General features: G+C 48.0%; 1 protein-coding gene across 1 annotated transcript in view; it reads right to left on the reverse strand.

Annotated features, from left to right (window-relative positions):
* Positions 1–26,983, reverse strand: part of CHD3 (chromodomain helicase DNA binding protein 3) — an 87,786-nt gene that overhangs the window by 9,903 nt on the left and 50,900 nt on the right. Inside the window, 12 exon segments of the mRNA XM_087715027.1 lie at positions 1,483–1,623; positions 3,351–3,446; positions 5,934–6,087; positions 7,749–7,867; positions 9,754–9,919; positions 12,043–12,187; positions 20,156–20,289; positions 21,633–21,718; positions 22,669–22,734; positions 24,556–24,672; positions 24,675–24,732; positions 26,703–26,869. Of these exon segments, the coding sequence (XP_087571153.1) occupies positions 1,483–1,623; positions 3,351–3,446; positions 5,934–6,087; positions 7,749–7,867; positions 9,754–9,919; positions 12,043–12,187; positions 20,156–20,289; positions 21,633–21,718; positions 22,669–22,734; positions 24,556–24,672; positions 24,675–24,732; positions 26,703–26,869 (1,449 nt within the window).

Consider the following 26,983-nt stretch of genomic DNA (forward strand, 5'->3'; position numbering starts at 1 on the left):
TTTGGGTTTTTATTGTGCTATTTTTTTCCTTTCTTTTTAAAGATATTGGTTTGAACTTTACCCGGCTTAAGAGTCCATGCTGAGCGGTGGTGGGGCCTTTAGGAGTCTTAAATTTGGAATGGAATTTATTTGACGGTTGGTTAAAATTATTGGCCATCCCGTCTGGCGGTGCAGCTACTGTATGCTCTGGGCTGCTTACAGCAATAAAAGTGGAGGAATGAAATGAATTTTCATGCATTTGTTTGTGACATTTATTTGCCATCAGTCTCACCTTACTTAGCCTGCCTACAACAATAAAAACGGAGTAATGAAAAGAATTTATTTTATTTTATTTTTATTTAATTATTTAATTTAATTCCCATCAATCTCACCTGAGGGCTATTATTCTAGCCTGCTTACAACAATAAAAACGGAGAAAGGAAAAGCATTTGTTTTATTTTTATTTATTTATTACATTTATTAATAATTTAATTTAGTTTCCATCAATGTCACATTTATTTATTTATTTATTTAATTTCCATCAATCTCTCCTGAGGGCTATTATTCTAGCCTCTTTACAACAATAAAAATGGAGAAATGAAAATAATTTGTTTTTTATTTTATTACATTTATTAATAATTTAATTTAGTTTCCATCAATGACACATTTATTTATTTATTTATTTATTTATTTATTTAATTTCCATCAATCTCTCCTGAGGGCTATTATTCTAGCCTGTTTACAACAATAAAAATGGAGAAATGAAAATAATTTGTTTTATTTTTATTTATTTATTACATTTATTAATAATTTAATTTAGTTTCCATCAATGTCACATTTATTTATTTATTTAATTTACATCAATCTCTCCTGAGGGCTATTATTCTAGCCTGTTTACAACAATAAAAATGGAGAAATGAAAATAATTTATTCATTTTATTTTTATTTATTTATTAAATTTATTAATTTAATTTGCCAACAATCTCACCTCAGGATTATACTCCAGCCTGCTTACAGCAATAAAAACGAATAAAAATGAAAATAATTGATGTATTTCTTGGTTACATTTACGTGCCATCAATCTCACCTCCCCTAGGGCCTAGCCTGCTTATAACAATAAAAACGGAGTAGTGAAAAGATTTGATTTGATTTTTATTTAGCTATTTTTTTATCTATTAAATGTATTAATTATTTAATTGAATTGAATTGCCATCAATCTCACTTCAGGGCTTATACTCCAGCCTGCTTACAACAATAAAAACGGAGAAATGAAAATCATTTTTAAAATTCATTTATTCATTGATTCAATTTATTTGCCGCCCCTTCCTGCCGCAGGGCTGTTACTCTTAAGGTTGCTAAAAGCAAGAAAAACGGAGAAAGGGGAGAAGAAGGGACAACGAAAAGAAATGCCTAAAGGCAACAGAGTAGCCAAGCGATGGAACAAGGGAATAAACCATGAAAAAAACAAAACCACGATCTCCAGCACTCAGCCGACATCCTTACCTGTGAAGCCCCCGTCCGCAATGTTGAACATAAACCGGGGTTTCTCCATCCGCTCTTCCCTCTTCCCGTTGTTCCGGTTCTCGTCGCGGAGACTGCCAATTTTCGATTCCTTGGCCGTCTCTCGCTCGGATTTCACGTCTCCTTTGAAGACAAATATATATATATATATAAAGGTTTTTTTTTTAATAGGATCTGCTTTTCCGTTCCTCGGTTTCCACCTCTTTTTCAGGGTGCCTGCTGAAAAAGCCCCGCCCAGTTTCTCCCCCCCCCAACCCAAGCTGTAGTCTGCCTGGAGTATGGACTACATGGGATTCCCCCCCTGCAGAAGGCAGCCAATGGCAAGAGGAGGGAGGATTGGGCCAGATGACGCGATTGGTTGTCTTTGTTGTGGCCCGCCAGCGGTCAAAGGAGCTGGCGGTAGATTCGGAGAGTGAGGAGGTTGGGGAGGAAGATGGGCCAGTCCTGGAGTCTGGGGAAGGCTCGGATGAGGGCTCTGTGTCGGAGGCAGAGAGGGGGACCAGGGCCGTCCGACAGTTATCAGCTGCCTTCGGAGTCGGAGATCATTGAGGCAGAAGAACAGCTGGAGCCTGTTCCCAGTGTGCGCATGCGAAGGGAACAGCTAAGGAACAAGAGCCGACTTGGGAGGTGGACGTTGAATGGCCCCTCCCAGAGAAAATCAAAGAAAAGAGCAACAGGGGAGTGGAGTTTGCAGGAGGCCATTACTTCCATTCATTAGAGTGAAGATCTGTTCCTGACTCCTTGCCAAGGAATTGCTGCTACAGCGTGGAGTTTAGAGGATATCGGCCTGGCAGTTCTCCAAACCTGATAAAGGCCTGTAGTTGTGAAATCTGGTGAAAGATTGTTGGCTGGGACTTTGCTGGAGAGGAATCCCCTTTAAATAAAAGGGGTTTTATCGGGACAAGGAGTCGCCTTCGTGAGCCGAGGTGGCGCAGTGGTTAGGGTGCAGTACTGCAGGCCACTTCAGCTGACTGTTATCTGCAGTTCGGCTGTTCAAATCTCACCGGCTCAAGGTTGACTCAGCCTTCCATCCTTCCGAGGTGGGTGAAATGAGGACCCGGATTGTTGTTGGGGGCAATATGCTGACTCTGTAAACCGCTTAGAGAGCCCTGAAAGCCCTATGAAGCGGTATATAAGTCGAACTGCTATTGCTATTGCTATCTTGGGAAGCCCAGGTCAGAACAGTCTTGTCCTACCTATCAAAACCACTGTTACTACTCCTGCCCAGCTTTGGGGCGTCTCATGGAGAAGCCAAGACCAACTAAAACTAAATCAGGGATATCCAACCTTGGCAACTTTCAAGACTTGTGGACTTCAACTCCCAGAATCCCCGAGCCAGGAAGGGGTTTCCCAGAATTCAACACGGAAATGACAAGAACACTTTATTGCACTTTTTTTTAATAGGATAACTTTCTTAATAGACGGTGGGAATGCAGTCGACATAATATATCTTGACTTTAGTGGGGGGGGAAAGAGCTGGCTGGGGAATTCTGGGAGTTGAAGTCCACAAGTCTTAAATCAGGGGTCTCCAACCTTGGCCACTTGAAGACATCCCAGAATTCCCTAGCCAGACGCATAGTGTAACTTTCTTAACAGACGGTGGGTATGCAGTAAGTGTAATATATCTTGACTTCAGCAAAGTGGGGGGGGGGGGAAGAGCTGGCTGGGGAATTCTGGGAGTTGAAGTCCACAGGTCTTAAAATCCCCAAGATTGGACGCCTATCCTAGACGCTTGTCTCACCGCCTCTTCCCAGCCAGGGCGCAGGATTGCTCACCCGACAGCTACAAGGGCCCCTGGTGCGAGTTCCTCCCTCGCACCGCCTGCCAATCCTTCCTCCAGCGCACGTTACCTTTCTTGGGGTCCTGAGTTTCTCCCTCCACCTTTTCCTTGCTGTCATCGCTCTCCGTGGATTTTTCCTCCGCCACCAGCTTCTCCAAATCAGCATCTGGAAACAAGGGGGAGTGTTGTAATATAGTTTATGTGTAGAATGCTGTGACAGCTCTGTCAGATGAAGAGGAAGAGTTTTTTGACAAAAAGAAAATAAAAAAGTAGGAGATGTTGTAATATAGTTGCAGAGCCACGCTGAATCACACAGGAGAAAACAAACTCCTAAAACTCCATAACATCCTGATAGTGCATAACATAACATCCTGAGATGTGCCCTACCAATGACGCCCAGGATTTGACCATATATAGACAGAACTTCTCTGAGCAGTAGATTAGAAATTGTACTTTTACAGGCTGTTTTTAAGCACATGCTGATTGCTCCTCCTGCCTTTGTCCTATCTCAATAAAAGGGGCTCTCAGACCCCCAATCTGGGTCGTCGCTCCATCCCGAGAAAGATTTCTCCACATTGGCCTCATGGGCGAACCGCGGGAACTTTACAGGGGAGGAACAAATGAGGGGAGGGGAAGGGGGACAGAAAAATACCCACTTTGCAGCCACGGTGATTTGCGCAGGTCGGGAGGGGGTGGTGGTGTTGCTGCGTTTCTTCTAACACCTTTTTATATTGAAACCTTTATTTAAAATGTTCTTCGTCCTGTTTTGGTTGTTTTCCATCTTCTGAATAAAATAATTTTGAAAAAAAAACCAACCCAAAACTAAATACAATTTTGTCCCAAGGGTGCTTTTTTCAAGAGGCAACTGGACGTAAATCTTTTTTTTTTCTTTCGAAGACGTTGTGCTTCTCATCCAAGAAGCTTCTTCAGCTCTGACTGGATGGGGGGGGAAGGGAAGGATTTATATGCCTTGCAGACAAAGCTGGTCGTTTGCATCCTTTTGGAGGGTCGTTGAGGCCACTTGGAGGCTTACCTGTGTCCTCAGGGTCACCTGAGTGGTGCAAATGGTTCCTGTAGTCTGCAATTTTCCCTCTGGAAATCCATTCCTACTCCCACACCCTTCCAAGGGTCTTCATCCCAAATTTTATAGCTAAAAATCTGTAGAGATTGTCCCAAAGGGGCTTTTTTTCAAGAGGCAATTGGATTTGTTATTTTTTTTTCTTTTGAAGACGCTTCTCACTCGAGAAGCTTCGTCAGTTCTTTAGAGCAAAGGAGATCAGTTCTTCAGAACGGAGGAAGATTCTCGGATGAGAAGTGAAACGTCTTCATAAGCAAAATCCAGAAAGCCCAGTTGTCTCCTTTGGCGCTAGAGTGTGCCGAGATGGATAGGTTGACAATGGAAATAAAAGATAGAAGGGAAATGGAATACTATTAGATTTGGAATATATGGTACCACTGGGTAGAGAATAGAAGCACAGATTAGGAAATCAACAAAGAAAGATGATGAACAAAATAGAGAACAGAAATAAATATAAATATAAGGATAGTCACAGAATATGTAACATTATAGTATGATGCGATAAAATGTAATATACACATTTATATAACTATAATAATTACACATTGTGTACATATTGGTATATATGTAGGAGCCAAGGTGGCGCAGTGGTTAGGGTGCAGTACTGCAGGCCACTTCAGCTGACTGTTATCTCACCGGCTCAAGGTTGACTCAGCCTTCCATCCTTCCGAGGTGGGTAAAATGAGGACCCGGATTGTTGTTGGGGGCGATATGCTGACTCTGTAAACCGCTTAGAGAGGGCTGAAAGCCCTATGAAGCGGTATACAAGTCTAACTGCTATTGCTATGTTTATATTTAGTATATATAAATGAATATGTATAAAGAAAGAAAAAACTTGCATGTATATAGGGATGTGTTGTAAAGATGAACACTGATATAAAATGAAGAAAATTGCATACGAAAGTATACGAAAGAGATAAAATATTTAAATTTGCACATTATTACAGCAACGAGAATAGCGCTCACACAAGGTTGGAGAAGTGACGCCATGCCGACGGACTGTTTGATACTCCAAAAGATTTTTGATAGCGCAGAGATGGATAAACTCACCTTGGAGTTAAGGGACAAGGAAGACTCACAATATTAAGCAGTTGGGGAATCAATGGATAAATAATAGGACTATGAAATGTATATCTTAGAAACATAGATGTATAGATAGAGGAATAATTAGTATGCAGATGTATTTGAACAGTAAATGGTTATGTTAGTACTGTCAAAAAGGATTGTTAACTTATACAAAACTATTTTTAAAGGTATTTGTATTTCATGTTTTAAATTCTCAATAAAGTTTTTTTTCCCAACTCAAAAAAAATATATATAATAAAAATAAAAGCACCTTTGAAACAACCAAGACCTGGATGACGGAGAATCTCTACAGACTTTTAAAATGCAATTTTAATGCTCCAATGTGAGCCTTCTCGCCTTCATCTCGACCCGGATTGTTGTTGGGGGCGATATGCTGACTCTGTAAACCGCTTAGATAGGGCTGAAAGGCCTATGAAGCGGTATATAAGTCTAACTGCTATTGCTATCGCTATTCTTTTGGAAGAAAGCTTCCTGATCAACTTTCCTTACCCAACTTCTCCTTTTCGTCCTTAACCGCCGGCTCGGCCTCCGACTCCTTTTCCCTGGCCCCCACCGGGCCCTCATCCTCCGGCTTCTTCGAAGGCTCCAGCTCCATTTTATCCCCTGCGAAGGTGGTAGAAAGGGGCGGTTCGGGCGCGGAAGGCTGGGAAATGCAAGGCAGAGAACTCCACATAAGACCACCGAGAGGGCAGCTCCCATCAGGGAGAACACCCACCCCACACACAGAGGTAGCCAGGTCATAGGGACGGATGACCCCAGGCCAATTTTTTTCCCACCACCCTCGGAGACAATAGGCCATCGTTCTGGCCTTAACACTGCATCAAATTCAGTTTGCTTCCAGAAATAAACGAAGAACCGTTGCAGGAATTGGGTTTGTCTAGTCTAGTGACATGAAGGACTAGAGGGGACATGATAGCAGTCTTCCAATATTTGAGGGGCCGCCACAAAAGAGGGTGGGGGGTCAAATTATTCTCCAAAGCACCGGAAGGCAGGAGAAAAAGCCGCATATGGAAACGAATCAAGGAGAGAAGCAACTTAGAACTGAGGAGGAATTTCCTGACAGTGAGAACAATTAATCAGTGGAACAGAAGTTGCCACCAGAAATTGTGGATGTTCCAAACACTGGAGGCTTTTAAGAAGAGGTTGGACAGCCACCTATCTGTGATGGGAAAGGGTCTCTTGCTTGGGTAGGAGGTTGAACTAGAAGACCTCCAAGGTCCCGTCCAACTCTGTTATTCTGGTCTAGTCCCCTGTTCAGCAGGAGACCATATCCCATTTCAGACAAGTGGCTCCCCAGTCTCTTCTTCAAAGTGTGATGGAGCTCCCACAACCTCTAGTGGCAAGGAGTTCCCCTGGTGAATTGTCCTCACTGTTAGGAAGTTTCTCCTTCATTCCAAGTTGCTCCTCCCCTTGGTTAGTTTCCATCCATGCTTCTTCTCCTGCCTTCCGGGGCTTTTGAGAACAGTTAAAAATAGAATAGGTACAATGTACGTTTAATAAATAAAAAGTAAATACAGATGAATAAAAAAAATTGAAAACCAAACCACTCAGGCTTGTTCAAATGCTACTCGAGAGACGTCACATGTATCCTACAGGTGAAATCATTCTTTCCCTTTCGGACCTCAGGAACCACTAAATTCATCATTTTAAATCTTGCAGACCACTAATACGATCTGCTTAATGACCGGCTAGGTGGCTGTGTGACTGGTGGGTGTGGCTAATTGGATGTCACTCATGTCGAGGGGCGGGGGCTCGCCGGCCTCTATTTGCCCCTCCCCTCCCAGCCCCTCCTCGCCTGCCCGCCCGGAACTCCTTAGGGCCCCAAGAGGGAGCAGTTGCTGGAGCTGAGCAGCCCCCAGGAGAAAGAGTTGGCAAAACAGCTCAGTTCAAATTGGATCTGGCCGAGAAGGAGGCTCAGCAGAAGCACCTCCCTGAGGACTAGGAACACGGGCTTTCCAAGCAGAGGGAAGGCCTGCGGGAGTGCAAGGCCAGGTGCCAGCGCCTGGAGGCTTAGCGGGCTGTGACGGTCAGCCAGTTCCAGGCCAGGATGCAGTCCCACTGGAACGAGGCCCTCCGGCTCTTCGCCACCAGCGGCTCTTCCCTCCAGCCTTCGCCCAAAGCCCCCCACCAGGAGGCCGAAGCAGACCCCAAGTGGGAATTTCTGCCCCCCTCCGACCTTCACAAAAAGTCCCCGAAGGGGGAGACTCTCTGCAGCAACACAATCCATCCCAGGGGCCGTAGTTTGAGGACCCCCGGATTGAGTGCAATATAAAAAAGGCAAATAATTTTTCTGAAATTACGAACCTCCGTCTCCATTTTCTCGCTCCCTTTGGCTTCCTTCTCCAACTTCTCATCCTTGGCCTCCACATCCTCCTTTTCGGCCGAGGGGGCCCCGTCTCCTTTGTCACTGGGGGCCGGAGTTGCTGAAGGAACAAGAGGACACGATAAGCCGCCTTTGATTTTATCGCCCCGGCAACCAATTGTCTGGACTCCTGCCTTGGGGTTGGACTAGAAAACCTCCGAGGTCCCTTTTCAGGATTCTGGGACTCGCCTTTCCTTCCCCAAAGATCTCGCTGCCCGCCTTCCCCCCAAGCTCAGCCGCCCGCCTGTCACTTCAAAATCAATTTAACGGTCTCTTGTGTTTTATTTCACGAAGGTGCAGGCGGTCCTCGACTTTACAACAGTTCGTTTAGCGACCATTCAAATTTCCCCTTGCACTGAAGAAAAAGGGATTTTTCACAGTTACTTTTTTAGCATTCCCCCATGGCCATTCAGGCACTTGGCAACGGGTTCGTATTTATGACGGTTTTGGAGTGTCACCTGATGCCCCTTTTTTCGACCTTCTGAGAAGCCAGGAGAATCCGGGTTCACTTTACAACAGAGTGACTAGTTTAACAACTGCAGTGATTCACTTAACGACCGTGGTGAGAAATGCCGTAAAATGGGGCAAAATTTACTTAACAAATGTCTTGCTTAACCACAGAAATGTTGGGCAAAAGGGAAATGGTATCCAAAAAAAAAAGGAATTAGCCGACAATAAAGAGAAAAATAGTGGGAAGCGAAAAAGAGAAATCTTGGGGAGGGTTATCCAAACGGTCTATCAAAAAGTGATAGAAAAAGGGGGGTTGGGGGGGTGGAGGGAGGGAGGGGCACACACAAAAAAAATTGTACTTCAATGTCTTAATGATTGACAAATGATGAAATATTTGTGTGGTTTTTTTTAAAGAAATAAAATAAATATTTGACAAAGGAAAATAAAAAAAGTGATAGAAAAGATTAAAAAGAAAAGACATCATAAATATAAAAAGGAAAAAAAAAACCAAGAAAAAACCAAGAATCTAGGAACAGGGGATTAGTAGAATAAAATGAAATATGTTAATTGTTGTGTCCCAGCAGGAGCCGTTGTAGCTGCCACCAGACTCCGACAGCGAGGGGCCCTCTGAGTCGGCTCTGGAGGAGGTGGAGGACCCTGGACAGGGTTCCGACTCTGAGCAGGGCGCAGAGAGGCTGGTTGGCCACCAGGAGGCGCCTGAACCTTGGAGCAGTGGGGAGGAGACAAAGGAGAATGATCCGGACGCCAACAGTGAGTTGTTCCTGGATGCCCAGCACCGAAGAGCTAATAGGCGTCAGGAACAGTTGCGCAAGTACAGGAGGTGATTGCACTCAGCTGGTGGTCATTAGGCTCCTCTCCAGACTATAATAAGGACTGCTTGTGCACACGGCCCTCTTGCAGAAGTCAACACATTGACTAAAAGTTGGAGAACTTTTGTAACTAGCTTGGCAGGCTGGATTGCTGCCAAGGCTTGTCTGAGTTGCTGCCAAGGTCCTTATCCATTTGTTATGCTTGGTTTTCAGCCACCGAGGTTTTGGATTCTTGCTAATAAAGTACATTCCAGTTAAGCTTGTCTCGGCATTCGTTACTGGACGGAGGAGGGGGTCAGAACAGTCAATCCTGGTAATGATATGTAGCTGATTAAGATGTGAGGGAATAATATTAACATTATTAATTGTGGAAACAAATTAAGTAAAATGCTTATTATATAAAAAACTGAAATTGGAGAGCGGAAGAGGTATATTGGGTTTCTGTTTGAGTTTGAGTTTTATTTTATTTATATTTCTGGGGGTATTGTTGACAAGAGGAACTGCTGTGATTACTGTTTAATGTTGTACGGCCCCGGTTATGCACAGTATATATGCGACTGTATGAAAATGAAAAATGGAAAATAAAAACATTTGAACAACAAAAAACTGAATTTGAAGATATATGTTGCAAAAAAAAAAAAGCTCCCTCCTCGTGACAGATGCCTACCTGGTTTGGAGGTGCAGGGCGTGTTGGTGCAGCTGGGTTCTGGGGTGGTGGTGGAAGTTTTGATGGTGGGGGACGAGGCCCGGGAAGACTTTTTGGAGTCCGCGCTGGGGTCGGGCATCAATTCAGGCATGCTCCAGCGGCCGTTAATATGTTCAAACTCTTGTACCTGCCATGCAAACACACACACACACACACAAACACAGCCTCCGTGAGCAATTTTTACTCTGCAATGACAACGGTCACAAAATGAAACCATTCTACAGTAGAACTCTACCTTAGCAAAACAGTCTGGGTGGGAATTTTAGAGAACGTCCAAACTAAGAGAGAGAGATACTCTGGGCGAAAGGTTAAAAGTGCTGGGTTAGAAACCAGGAGATGGTGAGTTCTAGATCCGTCTCAGGTATGAATGCCAGTTGGGCGACTTTAAGCCAGTCACCAGGAGACGGGAAGTTCTAGTCCCGCTTTAGACATGAAAGCTGGCTAGGTGACTTTGGGCCAATCACCAGGAGATGGTGAGTTCTAGTTCCACTAGTTAGCCATGAAAGCCAGATAGGTGACTTTCAGCCCAACCTCTTTCGCAGCGTTGTGGGGAAATTAGGAAAAGGAGGAAAGAATATTGGGGATGCCCACTGCTTTGAGTTAAAGAGAGTAACGGCAAGAAGTCAACTTTCCTTTCCACCCGTTTGCCATCAGATTCTCTTCGTACGTCTTCAACCTTCAAGATAGCCTCGGGGCTCTGTCGCTGTGGGCCAGCTTGGCAGAAGTCACGCCTTAGACCCGCCAATGCGCCTGGCCACAGCCTTCCCTTGCTCTGTGTCTGCTTGAGGGAGAGGAGGGCGTCCCTTTCGCCTCAGCCTCCAGGAAAACACAGACAGATACAGGTGAGGAGGGGATGTCAGATGAGTAAGAGCCATCATCACTTGGCAAACAAAAGCGTTGGGTTTTGGTCTCGTGGGGAAGGCACCAGGTTAGAAAGCCGGAGGCTGGGAGTTCTAGTCCCGCCTTGGGCACGAAAGCAAACTGGGTAACTTTGGGCCAATGCTTCTGACACAAATGCAGATCGGGAGACCGGGAGTTCTAGTCCTACCTAAGGCATGGAAGGCGGCTGGGTGAATTTGGGCCAATCACCAGGAGATCGGGAGTTCTAGTCCTATCTTAGGCACGAAAGCCAACTGGGTGAGGGTGACTTTGGACCAATGCTTCTGACACAAATACAGACCAGGAGATCGAGAGTTCTAGTCCCACCTTAGGCATGAAAGCAAGCTAGGTGCCTTTGGGCCAATCACCAGGAGATGGTTAGTTCCACTTTAGTCTGGAAGTTCTAGTCCCACCTTGGGCATGAAAGCCAACTGGGTGACTTTGGGCCAATCACCAGGATACAGTGAGTTCTAGTCCTGCTTTAGATATGAAAGCTGGCTAGGTGACTTTGGGCCAATCACCAGGATACAGTGAGTTCTAGTCCTGCTTTAGATATGAAAGCTGGCTGGGTGACTTTGGGCCAATCACCAGGAGGCAGGGAGTTCTAGTCCAGCCATAGAAGTAAAAGCCAGCTAGGTGCCTTTGGGCCAATCACCAGGAGACGGGGAGTTCTAGTTCCACTTTAGCCATGAAAGCTAGGTGGGTGACTTTGGGGCCTCTCTTTCAACCCAACCGCTTTAACCCTAACCTACTCTGCCTCCTGAACTACATGTTTTCACCCTCCTTGGGTTCCGGAGAATTCTTTCGAGCCTCCGGGAGGGTGAAAATGGCCTCCCCCCAGGCTTCAGAGGCCCTCCGGAGATTTCCAGGAGGCCCATTTTATGCCCTCCCAGAGCCTCCACGCGGGCCCTGCTCTTATCTTGCGTGATGAACAGGCCGCGTGGAGACTCCTGGGAGGGGAGGATGGGCGAGGCCAGCCAGTCCTTCCAACTACCAGTTCGGCGAACCAGATATAAAATTAGCATCCAGTTCGACCAAACCGGTTCGAACCGGCTGAATCCCATCCCTGGGCGTGGCCGACTGGGTGGCTGTGGCCAGCTTGATACCACTCCCCAAACTGCTGGCATGTTTCCGTTTCGGATTGGATAAACTGGGTTGAAGCCACGATGGCTGGCCCCTTACATTTTCCAGGACAGCCCCGCAGGCCGGATTCGGCCCGCGGGCCTTGTGTTTGACACCCCTGATTTAAACCAACATGCCCTTCATTTTTCCCCCGGGGAAGGAGGCCGTGCTCACACCAATGCTGAGTAATTAGAAAGGCACTGAATGATGGGTGTTTCCTCTTGGTCCATCCATCCTAACTGCCCGTACCTTTTTTTTAACCAGAGACATGACTCCTATCCGTGTCAGGACCTGCTGCCTGGAGAGACCCTCCCTCGGCACCCCGTCGGCAAAGGTCTCCGAACCGTCCGCCCCGGGTTCGCAGAGATGCCTCATGAACAGAGAAACGTAAGCCCTGCGGAGACAGAAAAATCCAAATCTTCCATCGGTGCCTGTTTTGAGAAAGCCGGGGCAACCTCTTACGACGCTGAGGATTTCTCCGTACGGATGGATTTAAGCTCTCGGCGGAATTCAGGGCCACGACAGAGCCTGAAGGCCATCAGCCGCCCTGGCTTGGGGGGGGAAAGAAAAGTGTTAGGGAAATTTTCTTGTGGAATACCACTAGAAAACGTTGAAAGGATCATGCAACCTCGGTTTTAATTCCCATTAAAAGATGGGACATGACCAGTGAAGTAAAGACAAGGATCGAGAAAGCTCGAACAGCATTTGGTTAGGCCTGCGGTTTTCTTTCGGCTCTTTGGCCTGCCACACTTTCTATTATCCTACGATGCATTTCCTATTGTGGGAAAATTGGGGGGGGGGGGATTGTACAGAGTTAGATGATATGTAGCCATAACAACATTCTTTAAGTTTCAGTTAAGTTTAAGTTTTATTTTATTTATATGCTGCCCTATTCCCTAAAAGGGACTCAGGGCAGCGAACAACTTAAACGGGAAGGGGAAACATACAAGTACAAAATAAACATATTAAAAAGACCAACAACCACACCTGTCGAGAGGGGAGGGGAGCTCATCAACCCCAGGCCTGCCGACACAGCCAGGTTTTAATGGCTTTTCGGAAAGCAGGGAGAGAGGTGAGGGTCTGAATCTCCGCGGGGAGTTTGTTCCAAAGGGCCGGAGCTGCAACCGAGAAGGCCCTCCCCCGGGTCGTAGCCAGATGGCATTGGCTGGTGGATGAAACCCGGAGGAGGCCGACCCTGTGCGATCTAATGGGTCTTTGGGAGGTAATTGGCAGCAGGCGGTCTCTCAAGTACCCAGGTCCAATACCATGAAGGGCTTTATAAGTAATAACTAGCACCTTGAAGCGTATCCGGAGACCGATTGGAAGCCAGTGCAGCTCGCGGAGGATAGGTGTAACGTGGGTGTATCGAGGTACACCCACAATCGCTTGCGTGGCTGCATTCTGGACAAGTTGAAGTCTCCGAATGCTCTTCAAGGGCTGCCCCATGTAGAGCGCATTGCAGTTTCTAGAAAGCCAAGGTCATTCTTTGTCTCTGCACCTCTGCACCTGACCGGAACCGGATGGGTGGAAGCTGCCAGCGTGGCAGTGGGAGACGGGACCATGGGATGGACTTGTGGGTGTGGGGGGCAAGATCTTGAACTTTCAACTGGGTGGGGAAAACCGGGAAACTTTCAGATTCAGGTTTTCTCAGATGTGCCAACGTGGCTCTCTTCATCAATGGGAACTTTGAGCAATACTTTGCCTCGGACTCTGATTTACTTTTGGATGCTGTTTGGAACCCTGAGACATTCTTCAAAATGAAAAAGGTCTTTTGTAGTCACGACATAAGCCTAAAACTAAAAATCAGATACTTGTCAGATATTACATCTTTTCCTTCCTGCTCTACGGAATGGAGAGTTGGTCTCGGAGAGCAAACTCCTTGAAGAAACTAGGAGCATTTGAAATGTGAATTGACAGGCGGCTGTTACACGTATAAGCTGGCTTGACATCAGAAACGAGGAGGGGATAAGCCGCCTGGGAAAGCCAAGGGAAGTCATCAAAGCCATTCAAAAGCGAACGTTAGATAAGGGACCAAGTTCGGAGAAAGTTTGATAAAAATTGGATTGCCAACATGACTGCCAACATCCGAGGACGGATATGGCACAAGAAGAAGAAAAATTTGGGGGGGGGAAAGAGGATGTGATTGTGGCCGATTCCAGTCCAGGGGAAGGATGCCAAACCTCAAATATTTGGCTTAAGGTAGTTTGAGGGAACATCCCTATCTGGCAGGAATGTTCCGGAGCAACAGGCAACCCCACGTACAACCCCAAAACACAAATGAGAGGATGGGGGTGAGGGGGTGGCAGAAGTTTGTTGGACGGGGTTTCTCAAGCTTGCCAATTTTTAAAGCGTGTGGATTTCAACTCCCACAATCCTCCAGGCAGTATCACGGCAACTGTAAGGTGCCTGGGGAATTCTGGGAGTTGAAGTCTACATATCTTAAGATTGCCATGATGGCTGAGGAATTCTGGGAGTTGAAGTCCACATATCTTAAAGTTGCCATGATGGCTGTGGAATTCTGGGAGTTGAAGTCCACATATCTTAAAGTTGCCATGATGGCTGAGGAATTCTGGGTGTTGAAGTTTACACAGCTTAAGGTCGCCATGATGGCTGAGGAATTCTGGGAGTTGAAGTCCACATATCTTAAGGGTGCCATGATGGCTGAGGAATTCTGGGAGTTGAAGTCCACATATCTTAAGGGTGCCATGATGGCTGAGGAATTCTGGGAGTTGAAGTCTTCATATCTTAAAGTTGCCATGATGGCTGAGGAATTTTGGGAGTTGAAGTCTACATATCTTAAAGTTGCCATGATGGCTGTGAAATTATGGGAGTTGAAGTCTACATATCTTAAAGTTGCCATGATGGCTGTGGAATTATGGGAGTTGAAGTTTACACAGCTTAAGGTCGCCATGATGGCTGAGGAATTCTGGGAGTTGAAGTCCACGCATCTAAAGGTTGCTAAGGCTGAGGCACACCGTCTTAGAAGCAGGGAGTGGAAATGTCTACGTACGGATCCTAAAACCAATATTCCACACACACACATCCCCCTCCATGCTTCTGGAACTTTCCTTTCCACCCGTTTGCCATCAGATTCTCTTCGTACGTCTTCAACCTTCAAGATAGCCTCGGGGCTCTGTCGCTGTGGGCCAGCTTGGCAGAGGTCACGCCTTAGACCCGCCAATGCGCCTGGCCACAGCCTTCCCTTGCTCTGTGTCTGCTTGAGGGAGAGGAGGGCGTCCCTTTCGCCTCAGCCTCCAGGAAAACACAGACAGATACAGGTGAGGAGGGGAAGTCAGATGAGTAAGAGCCATCATCACTTGGCAAACAAAAGCGTTGGGTTTTGGTCTCGTGGGGAAGGCACCAGGTTAGAAAGCCGGAGACTGGGAGTTCTAGTCCCCGCCTTGGGCACGAAAGCAAACTGGGTAACTTTGGGCCAATGCTTCTGACACAAATGCAGATCGGGAGACCGGGAGTTCTAGTCCTACCTAAGAAAGACAGCTGGGTGAATTTGGGCCACTCACCAGAAGACCGGGAGTTCTAGTCCCACCTTAGGCATGAAAGACGGCTGGGTGAATTTGAGCCAATCACCAGGCAACTGGGAGTTCTAGTCCTACCTTAGGCATGAAAGACAGCTGGGTGAATTTGGGCCAATCACTACCATAAGAGAATGGGAGTTCTAGTCCTGCATTAGGCACAAAAGCCAACTGGGTGAGGGTGACTTTGGGCCAATGCTTCTGACACAAATGCAGATCAGGAGACCGGGAGTTCTAGACCCACTTTAGGCATGAAAGACAGCTGAGTGAATTTCGGCCAATCACCAGGAGACCGGGAGTTCTAGTCCCACCTTAGGCATGAAAGACAGCTGTGTGAATTTGGGCCAATCACCAGGAGACTGGGAGTTCTAGACCCACTTTAGGCATGAAAGACAGCTGGGTGAATTTGGGCCAATCACCAGGAGACCGGGAGTTCTAGACTCTCTTTAGGCATGAAAGACAGCTGGGTGAATTTGGGCCAATCACCAGGAGACCGGGAGTTCTAGTCCCACCTTAGGCATGAAAGACAGCTGGGTGAATTTGGGCCAATCACCAGGAGACTGGGAGTTCTAGACCCACTTTGGGCATGAAAGACAGCTGGGTGAATTTGGGCCAATCACCAGGAGACTGGGAGTTCTAGATCCACTTTAGGCATGAAAGACAGCTGGGTGAATTTGGGCCAATCACCAGGAGACCGGGAGTTCTAGACTCACTTTAGGCATGAAAGACAGCTGGGTGAATTTGGGCCAATCACTACCATAAGAGAATGGAAGTTCTAGTCCTACATTAGGCACAAAAGCCAACTGGGTGAGGATGACTTTGGCGCAATGCTTCTGACACAAATACAGACCAGGAAACCGAGAGTTCTAGTCCCACTTTAGGCATGAAAGGTGGCTTGATGAATTTGGCCCACTCACCAGGAGACTAGGAGTTGTAGCCCCGCCTTAGGCACAAAAAATGAGTGAATGGCTTTGGGCCAGTTCCTCTGCCAGGCCCACAGTCAAATTCCTTTTAGGATTTTTGGCCTGCCACACTTTCTATCATTTTTTCTGTGCTGTTTCATGAGTGGGGAATGGGGAGGTGGGGGGATAGTAAGGAGCAGAATGGGTTGTTGTTATAATAAAACATTCCTTTCTAGAAGCCCAAGGCCGTCCTTTGTCTCCACACCTCTGCACCTGACCGGAACCCGATGGGTGGGAAATGCCAGCGTGGCAGAGGAAGATTGGACCATGGGATGGACTTGTGGGTGTGGGGACAAGGTTTTGAACTTTCAAACCCAGGAAGCTTTCAGATTGGGTTTTCCACCGTTTGTACCAACATGTCTCCCTTATTAAACTAGAACATTGATGGAAGCTATGCCTTGAACTCTGATTTAATTCTGGATGATATTTAGAACGCTGACATCCTCTTTCTCAGCCCAACCTACCGAACAAGGTTGTTGTTGTTGTGGGCAAAGGAGGAAAAAGACATGTTGGATTATGTTCACCGGCTTGAATTATTTGTAAATGAAATAATAAAGTGGGAAGAAGTCAATAAAGAATAGGATTATTCCGCATACGCCCTCAATCCTCGACAAACCAAAACACACAAGAATAAAGAAAACCAGATTCTTTAAATTTTCTTCACCCGGTCTGGAAATCTCCGGAGAGACACTGGCGAAGCCAAGGCCCCCCCCCCCTCAGCACACAAAGAGGGAGGGTCACGAGGATTTTGGGCAAGGGGCTTCAACTGACGAGAGGGAAGAGTAGGAGATAATATTTAGCGGTGTTCCCAAGAGCCCTCCCACGGCTACTGACAGGGAGAGACACTTGTATGTAAACAGAGAGCAGAGCCCGCTCCTTCGGACCACTGATAATGTCACTTAGTAGAGTCACGAGACGTCTGCAAGGAAGCAGCCAAGGTCAGAGGGCACCAAGGACCCCGCCGTCCTCTTCCTCCTCCTCTCTCCTAGCACTGATGATTCGATCCCCCAGGTGAGGCAGATGTTTCTCTCTCTGGGCACACTGAGAATGTATCTGCCGAAGGGAACTCTGCCTTGGCGACAAGGAAGGGCATCCGGCCATTAAAAAAATACTCTGCTAGCTCCATTCGGTTGCCCAGACTCTACCCCCACAAGGGATTCTGGGGTCTTTAAAAGAGGAGGAGGATGATTGATGATGTTACTTAGTTGGGTCGCGAAACGTCTGCAAGAAACCCCCCCCCCCCCCAAGAAAGCAGTAAGGATCCCCCAGGGAGGGAAGTGGCAAAAAGAAGAAAGGTGTTATGGCCCACCAGCAGAGCCAGCAGCCGATTCGGGCAGCGAGGAGGTTGGGGAGGAACCTGGGCCAGTCCTGGAGTCTGAGGAGGGCTCTGTGTCGGAGGCAGAGAGGGGACCAGAGCCATCTGACAGTTATCAGCTGCCTTCGGAGTCAGACGTCAGTGAGGCAGAAGAACAGCTGGAGCCTGTTCCCATTGTGCGCATGCACAGAGTGGCCAGACGAAGGGAAGAGCTAAAGAACAGGGATCGACTTCGGAGTAAGGCCACAGGTGGACTGTGAATGGCCCCTCTCAGAGGAAATAAAAGAGGGAGCGAAAGGGGAGTGGAGTTTGCAGGAGGCAATCAGTTCGCTTCATTGGTTTGGGACTCTCAGAGACTCCTTGCCAGGTTTGGCAGATCTCGGCCTGGCCGCTCTCCAAGGCAGATAAGGTCTGTGACCGTAAATCCTCCCTCGAAAGACTTTGCTGGAGGAGAATGAGCAGAATTCACAGTCAATGAATAAAAGGGGATTTTGTCGGGACCAGGAGTTTGCTTCAGGCTCTCGGGAAGCCTCGGTTAGAACAGAAGGAAAGCTGATTCATGGCTGCCAGTGTTTCTCCAGTGCCACCAATGGTCTATCGTGTATGCCCGGAGTACCGCTTACTACTGGAGTAGCCGAGGCAGCTTCAGGGGCTAAGCCAGTTCCCCAGAGAGCGAGCTCACTGAACGAGCAAACAGACTTTGGCAGGGAGACCGAGTTTCCCCCATCCGTCATTTGTTACTCGTGAAACAAACCGCTGGCGTTAATCTTTTGGCGATGCGCCTTTCCGCGCCCCCCCCCCCCCCCACTCTTCCCGAAGACAAAGAGGCTACAAATGCCCTCTTCAAAAGGAAGATGGAAGAGCCAGAGGCAAAACTGTCACCTTCCCGGCGTATCACGGGAGATACAAAAACAGGAAAGCCCCAGAAGAGCGACGACGTTAGCGAGAGACAAGACAAAAGGTGTATGACACGGCGTGTCACGCACAGCTCAAGAATCTTCAGAAGGCTCCAGCAGGCCCCACCGAGGATGGTTTTTTTGGGACCTCCAGATTGTTCTGACCGAGGCTTCCCAAGAGCCTGAAGCAAACTCCTTCTCCTGACAACCCCCCCCTTTTATTAATTGACTGTGAGTTCTGCTCCTTCCCGTCCAGCAAAGTCTTTCAAGGGAGGATTTACAGTCACAGACCTCATCTGGCTTGGAGAGCTGCCAGGCTGAGATCTGCAGAACTTGGCAAGGAGCCTCGGAGAGTCCCGAACCAATGAAGCGAACTCCTGCAAACTCCACTCCCGACGCTCCTCTTTTATTTCCTCTGGGAGGGGCCATTCACCGTCCACCTGTGGCCTTCCTCCCAAGTCGACCCCTGTTCTTCAGCTGTTCCCTTCGTCTGGCAACTCTGTGCATGCGCACCCTGGGAACAGGCTCCAGCTGTTCTTCTGCCTCACTGATGTCTGACTCCGAAGGCAGCTGATAACTGTCACATGGCCCTGGTCCCCCTCTCTGCCTCCGACACAGAGCCCTCCTCAGAGCCTTCACCAGACTCCACGACCGGCCCATGTCTGCTTCCAACCTCCTCACTGTCCGAATTGGCTGCTAGCTCCACTGGCGGGCCAAAACACAGTTGAGCAGTGGCTGCCACAACCTTCATAGGCTGAGGACGGACACACACGCACAGACAGAGGCAATGACAAAGGAAAGCTTCCTGCCTCTGACCCAAGACAAGATCAGAGGCTTCCCCACTGAGAGTGAATGGGTGGGTGGTCTGTCTGGAGAAGGCTGCTCTCTGCCTTTCCTAAGAGACCCTCTTTTGAATGTGATCAAAACACAGACGTTTCAAGACCCTGCTAGGTAATATTATCAGTGCTAGAAAGGAGTGGGGTTTGTGGAGAAGGAGGAGGAGGAGGAGGAGGAGGAGGAGGAGGAGGAGGAGGAGGAGGAGGAGGAGGAGGAGGAGGAGGAGGAGGAGGAGGAGGAGGAGGAGGAGGAGGAAGAGGAGGAGGAGAATGATGACAGTGGGCTCCTTGGTGCTCTCGGTGTGTGGCTTTCTTGCAGACGTTTCACGACCCAACTAGGTAACGCCATCAGTGCTGAGACGTGACGCCTGCTTCTGAATCCCCGGGAAGGCTTTCGGGATGAAGACGAGGCCGAACGGTTCGGCATCGTTCCAAGAGGCAGGAAAAGAAGAATGGGCTTAAAAGGGCAAGGAGGTCGATTTATATGGAACACCAGAATCTCTTCCTCAACAGAGGTTCAAAAACGGGACGGCCAGATAGACTGCTGCTTCCTAGAAGTGTCTGAACCGAGCACGGATTCCGTACAAGGAGCAGGGAGACCCTCGCAACAATCTGCCCCCAAATCCTCGACAAATTCCACCTTTCGGATCGCAGAGCCTGAAAACAGCTGGTTTAATTAATCTTTTTCTTTTTTTTTTAACAAAAAAATGGCAAATTCTGCGGCTTTCTTTGTTGTCCGTTCCCCCCCACGCCTCCCGCACCTTACAAGTAGGGAGGCCTACTTTTAAGTTCCTAATCCCGCAAAGGAGAGGGTACCTACTTGAATTCCTTCTCCGTCTTGCCCCGCAGGTCCCGAACCAGCCACTGGGAAGTGAAGGCGTCCTGGGGAGGCATGCCCCAGCGCATGACGGCGTTCAGGAAGGCCTTGCGCTGACGGGTGTTGAATCCCAGCACCTGCAGGAAGAGGCGGCGACACGCAGGCCGAGAGGTCAGCCCTGCCAAGGTCAACAGGGCCCAGCGGTGTCTCAACACAGCGCAGGGCATCTTCGGATTACGACCGATTGTTTTGGCAACAGATGTGATGTGCCGACGGAGCTACCTGGGGTCTCTTACAACCGAGAGTCCAAGTTCTGATAGTCTCTCTGTTTCTCTTCTCTCTCTTCTCCCCCTCTCCTCCCTTCTCTCTTCTCTCTCTCCTCTCTTTTCTCTGCTGTCTCTTCTCTCTCTCTTCTCTCCTCCCCTTTTCTCTCCTCCTCCCCATCTCTCTTTCTCTCTTCTTTCCCATTTTGTCTCTCTTCTCCCCTTTTCCTTTCCCTCCCGTCTCTCTCCTCTCCCTTCTCTTGTCTTCTGTCTCTTCTCTCTCTCCTCCTCTTTTCTTTCTCTTCTCTCCGCTTCCCCATCTCTCTTTCTCTCTTCTCTCCTCTTTTGTCTCTCTTTATGAGCCGAGGTGGCGCAGTGGTTAGGGTGCAGCACTGCAGGCCACTTCAGCTGACTGCTAGTTCTGCAGTTCAGCGGTTCTAATCTCACCGGCTCAAGGTTGACTCAGCCTTCCATCCTTCCAAGGTGGGTGAAATGAGGACCCAGACTGTGGGGGCAATATGCTGACTCTGTAAACCGCTTAGAGAGGGCTGAAAGCCCTATGAAGCGGTATATAAGTCTAACTGCTATTGCTATTCTCCGTCTCTCCTCTCCCTCCCTTCTCTCTCCTCTCCTTTTCTCTTTTCTGTCTCTTCTCCTCTCTCTCCTCTCCTCTCTCTCTCCTCCTCTCCCTTCTCTTCTCTTCTCTTCTCTTCCGCAAAGCCACCAAGTCCTGGCTGCTCCAGCAGGCCGGGGGGGTTTGTGAAACATCCAGCCCCACGGAAATTGTGAATGTTGCGTCTTTTTTTTAAAGTGTTGTCTTTGTCTATTTATCCCCCTTCCCTTGTCTATTGTGAGCCGCCCGGAGTCCTCCGGGAGTGGGCGGCATACAAGACAAATAAACTAAACTAAACTAAACTCTTCTTTTCTCTGTCTCTTCTCTCTCCTTTCCCCTAACTCCCTCCAACCTCTCTTCTCTCCCTTCTGCTCTTCTCTTCTCTCTTCTCCCCTCTCCCTTCTCTCTCTCATCCCGTCTCTCTCTCTCTCCTCTTCCTCTTCCTTCTCCCCTCTCTCCTTGCCCTTCTCTCGTCTCCCCCCCTCTCCCTTCTCTTCTCTCTCTCCTGTCTCTCCTCCTCTCCCTTCTCTCTTTCTCTCCTCTCTTTCTCGCTTCTCTCCTCCCACACCATTCCCACTGCATTGCCACCGAGCTTGAATCTCACCTCAATGTTGCCCCCAACCCGTGCCAGAAGTGGGGGGAGAGGTTTGTCCTTCTCATTCCGAAGCTGCCTCCTGGACTGCCGGCGACCTTGATTGGCAGAGGGAGGAAGAAGACAAGCAAAGATTTCAGTCACTTGGAGGGAGGGATGCTCAGGAGCCCCCAAAAGGCCTCCCCTTCTCTCCACAAAGGAGGTGGCCAAGTCTCAAGCGAAGGAAAAAAAAATCCGTGCCGTGGCCATGATTCACCCTCCAGACATAGCCAAATTTTCCAATGCTGGTTTACCCAACGCTGGATAGTCACTGGAACCAGGCATTCACAACCTCTGGTGGCAAGGAGTTCCACTGATTCATTGTTCTGACTGTCAGGAAATTTCTCCTCAGTTCTAAGTTGCTTCTCTCCTTGATTAGTTTCCACCCATTGCTTCTTGTTCTGCCCTCAGAGAATAGTTTGACTCCCTTTGTTTGTTCTGCCTTGGAGAATAGCTTGACTCCCTCTTCTTTGTGGCAACCCCTGAGATATTGGAAGACTGCTATCATGTCTCCCCTGGTCCTTCTTTTCATTAAACAAGACATCCCCAGTTCCTGCAACCGTTCTTCCTATGTTTTAGTCTCCAGTCCCCTAATCCTCTTTGTTGCTCTTCTCTGCACTCTTTCTAGAGTCTCCACATCTTTTCTACATCGTGGAGACCAAAACTGAATGCCGTATTCCAAGTGTGGCCCTTCCAAGGCCTTATAAAGTGGTATTAACCCTTCGCGTGATCTTGATTCTCTCCCTCTGTTGATGCAGCCTAGAACTGTGTTGGCTTTTTTGGCAGCTGCTGCCCACGGCTGGCTCCTATTTTTAAATGGTTGTCCACTAGGACTCCAAGATCCCTCTCCCAGTTACTGCTATTGAGCAAGGGGCCACACATTTCATTCTGTTCAGACCGAAGGCCGTACAAGGAAGGGAGTGTTCTAGATTGGATGCCTGGACTCTTAAAGGAGGCCTCAGAGCCTTTCCAGAACCTTCAGCACGAAGACCCAACCGGCCCTCATTACCTTCCGGCCTCTCGTCAAAATCTTCATCCTCCTCTTCAGAGCCGACGGAATATTCAGACTGATTGTCTGAAAACAAATACAGAGAAGAAAAAAAAAAGAAAAACAGAATGCCGATTTGCAAGCGATACAAGACAGGGATTTTGGGGGGATTAGCTCCCAAAATTGAAGTCCAGAAGAATAAAGCAAGTCTTTTGTTTTTCTCAAGCTTGTCCACTTTAAGACAGGTTGGACTCCAACTCCCAGAATTCTCCAGCCAAGCCATGAAGCCCGCCCATCTTAAATCACACTGGCTGGAGGATTCTGGGAGTCGAAGTCCACCCATCTTAAATCACACTGGCTGGAGGATTCTGGGAGTCGAAGTCCACCCTTCTTAAAGCACACTGACTGGGGGATTCATAAATAAAAAAAAATAAAAAAGTAAAGGTAAAGGTTCCCCTCGCAGATATGTGCTAGTCCTTCCCGACTCTAGGGGGCGGTGCTCATCGCCTTTTACAAAGCCGAAGACGTCTCCGTGGTCATGTGGACGGCATGACTGAAGGCCAAAGGAGCATGGAAAGGTGCTCCCTTCCCACCAAAGGTGGTACCTATTTTTCTCCTTGCATTTTTTACGTGCTTTTGAACGGCTAGGATGGCAGAAGCTGGGACAAGTCACGGGAGCTCACTCCGTTTACGCGGCGGCAAGGATTCGAACCGCCGAACTGCTAACCACCATCCCTATATATATATATATATATATATATATATTGTTGTATTTGTGCTGATAAATAAATAAAGGGAGACTAGTATAGATCTATTTCAAGCTATTTAGCTCTCATCAGCTAGCCATACCCTTACTGGGATTCGAACCTGGGCTGTATTACATACTAGGCAGAGATCTTAACCATTAGGCCACAGGCTCTTATCCGTTATCAGCGAAGCCAGGGTGAAAGGTATCTATTAGATAATTACAACCCCCGGTATGCCCAAATATGGGAGGAAGATCACCATCATATATATATGCAAGACCTGCCTTATCGTCCTTTTCTAGTATTATACCTAACAGAACTATCTTCTGCCAATTTCTCTGTTTTTGTACCCTGCCCCAAAAGGCCCCTTACACAAGAGCTGAAGGACCCTTAACACAGTACGGCCCTACAGTATAGATGCGTCTTCTCCGGGATCTTGAAAAACCCAACTTCTGCTCCCTTATTCACTAATTACTGGTTTATAGCTGTGTAGTTTTTGAGCAAACTACAAAAATGCTACAAAAAAAAGAGGGGGTAACAGTGGCCTACAGGTGGAGCTCGCGCCTCCCAAATGGAGGCCTAGGTAGAGTCTGATATTTTCCTCTCTCTGTGTATGATGAGAATGTATCTGCTGAACAAAACTCCGCATTGGCGACAGGGAAGGGCATCCGGCCATTAGAACACTCAGCTCCATTCAGTTGCCCCGATTCCACTCCGTAGGGGATTATGGGGTCGTTAAAAGAAGATGAGGACTAAACAAACTGTTGGAGGGTGGTGTGGTGGCCTAGAGGTGGAGCTCTCGCCTCACAATCAGGAGGATATGGGTTCAATCCTAGGTAGAGGCCAATATTTCTCTCTCTGGGTATAATTCCATTCCATTCCATTTATTAGACTTGTATGCGAATGCAAGAATATATCTGCCGAATATAACTCCACATTGGCAACAGGGAAAGGCATCCGGCCAGTAAACACTCAGCTTCATTCAACTCCCCAGACTCCACCCCTGCAAGGGATTATGGGGTTGTTAAAAGAGGAGGAGTTTTTCAGCAAACTACGTGTCAGACTCAAAACCTGAAGCCGGTTTGGGTTTTAGCGGAGGTAGTTTCCGGGGGTGGGGGTGGGGGGGCAGAGAGGTGCCGTTTTTCGTTTCTGAAGCACTGACCTTGGTCCTCTTGGGCAGCGTCGTTGTAGTTAACTTGCTTTCGCACCCGCTTCCCTTTGCCCAGATTGCGAGCCAGGTCCTCCTGCTGCTGCTCGTAATGATGCCTCAACAGTTTCTCCAGTAATCGGGGTCGACGTTTTCTTCCTGCTTAATAATCTCCCGTTCAATCTCTTCAATCTATCGGTGGAGAGAGAGAGAGAAAGAGAGAGAGAGAGAGAGAGAGAGGAAGAAAGAGGAAGAGAGAGAGAGAGAAGAGAGAGATTGGAACACACAAATACACACAGAGCAAAATGTCTCAACCTTGGCCACCTTAACGTGGGTGGACTTCAACTCTCTGAACCCCACAGCCAGCTATTTTCCCACCCACATTGCTGAAGTCAAAGATATATTATGTCTACTGCATTCCCACCGTCTATTAAGAAAGTTACTTACCGTATTTTTCAGAGTATAAGACGCAGCTTTTTCCCCGAAGAAAGAGGGTGAAAATCTGGGTGTCTCTTATATACTGAATACAGCATTTTTGGCCTCCCGAAACCCCACCCCTTTGCAAAAATGGACATGCAGAGGGTTTGAGAGGCTGCAAAGTGCTCCTGGGGACGGCAAATACGAGCGGAAAATGGGCTGTTTTTTGCTCGTTTTTGCCCCCCACCCCCACCCCCAGGAATACTCTACAAGCTTCCCGAATGCTACGCATGCCCTTTTTGTGGCAAAAAATGGGCCCGTTTTTGCGAAAAACAGGATTTCCCTCCCTCATTTTTGGGTCCCCCCCCCCAAAAAAAAACATTTTCACAAAAAATGGGTTTGGGAGGTCTGCAGAGTGCAAAAACTTTTTTTAAAAATTTACCTCTTCAAAATCCTGGTGCGTCTTATACTCTGAAAAATACGGCATGTATTAAGACAGTTGCAAAAAATGTGGAAAAGGTAGTCCGGACACATCCGTTGCAATATTTGAGAGGCTGCCCCAAAGAAGAGCGGGGTCAACCGATACCCCAAGAGTCCAGAAGGCAGGACAAGAAGCAACGGATGGAGGAGAGGAACAACCTAGACGAGAAACGTCTTCACAATTAACCAGTGGAACTGCTTGCCACCAGAAGTTGTGGGAGCTCCATCACTTGAGGTTTTTAAGAAGAGCTTGGGCAAACATTTGCCTGAAATGGTGCAGTGTCTCCTGCTTGAGCAGGGGGTTGGACTAGAAGACCTCCAAGATCCCTTCCAACTCTCATGTTCTATGACTTTGTCCTATTCATGCTGAATGTGTCAGGGTTCCCGGTCATTTTGGTTAGTTTTGAGAGATCTGGCTTGCTGTCAGGGTTCCGACGGATGCCCTAATTAAATCATGAGCCTCCAGCCAAGCTTCAAAAGAAATCCAGTTATTTATCAGGAGCTTCATGTCACAAGTTCCCAAGTGAAGCCAGCTCTGACCCCACGTAATTTACGGCCCAGTTATGACCCTGTTTCCCCACTCCTCCCAAGGTGTGGGGTTCTCCGGCTGCTGTAAGTAACCCTGGGATACAGCCTTGAAGAGACAAGTCTGGAATGTGCATCTGTCTTTTGCTGCTGTGCTGTTTCATCGGTTTCCCATCCCCCATCCTTTCCTTCATGGTATTGGACCTGGGTACTTGAGAGACCGCCTGCTGCCAATCACCTCCAATAGACCGATTAGATCCCACAGAATAGGCCTCCTCCGAATTCCATCCGCCGGCCAATGCCGACTGGTGACTACCCGGAGGAGAGCCTTCTCTGTGGCTGCTCCGACCCTCTGGAACGAACTCCCCGTGGAGATTCGGACCCTCACCACCCTCCAGGCCTTCCGCAAAGCCCTTAAAACCTGGCTGTTCCGACAGGCCTGGGGCTAAAGAGCTGTTGCCCCCCGCCTCGAATGGTATGACTGCTGTGTGTTTTTAAATTATGTATTGTTATGTTCCGTCTTTTATTTCTTGTCTGTACCCCCCTCCCCTGATTTGAATTGTGAGCCGCCCTGAGTCCCCTTGGGGAAAAGGGCAGCATATAAATGTAATAAAATAAAATAAAATCAATCAATCAAATCCTATGGCAACTCGAGAGCAGGCCAGGGATGCTTTGCAGAATGCTGGCAAACTCCTTTGCACAAGCTAAGACCCAAAAACAGCCACGACCCCACAACTGACCTTATCCTCTTCCCGAACCACGTACTGCGCCACCTTGAAGGAGCTGAGGTATTCGTTCATGTTCTGGACGTCGGCATCGTCGGTGGCGTCCTGGTTACGGTCCAGGAGCCGGGCGATGGCTTCATTATCATAGTGGATAACGCTGCTGTCTTCCTCCTTGTTCTCGCCTGGAACAGGATGGGGAGGATAAAAGATCACAGCTGCTTTGAGGAGGCAAAGTGCTGGGAGACAGAGGCAGATTTTTTTTTCTCTCATTTTCCTCCCCAAAAGCTAGGTGCATC

This window comes from Thamnophis sirtalis, unplaced genomic scaffold (assembly GCF_051295495.1).
Source record: "Thamnophis sirtalis isolate CommonGarterSnake01/CBP01778 unplaced genomic scaffold, rThaSir2_p1.2 scaffold_4, whole genome shotgun sequence".
Classification (NCBI taxonomy): domain Eukaryota; kingdom Metazoa; phylum Chordata; class Lepidosauria; order Squamata; family Natricidae; genus Thamnophis; species Thamnophis sirtalis.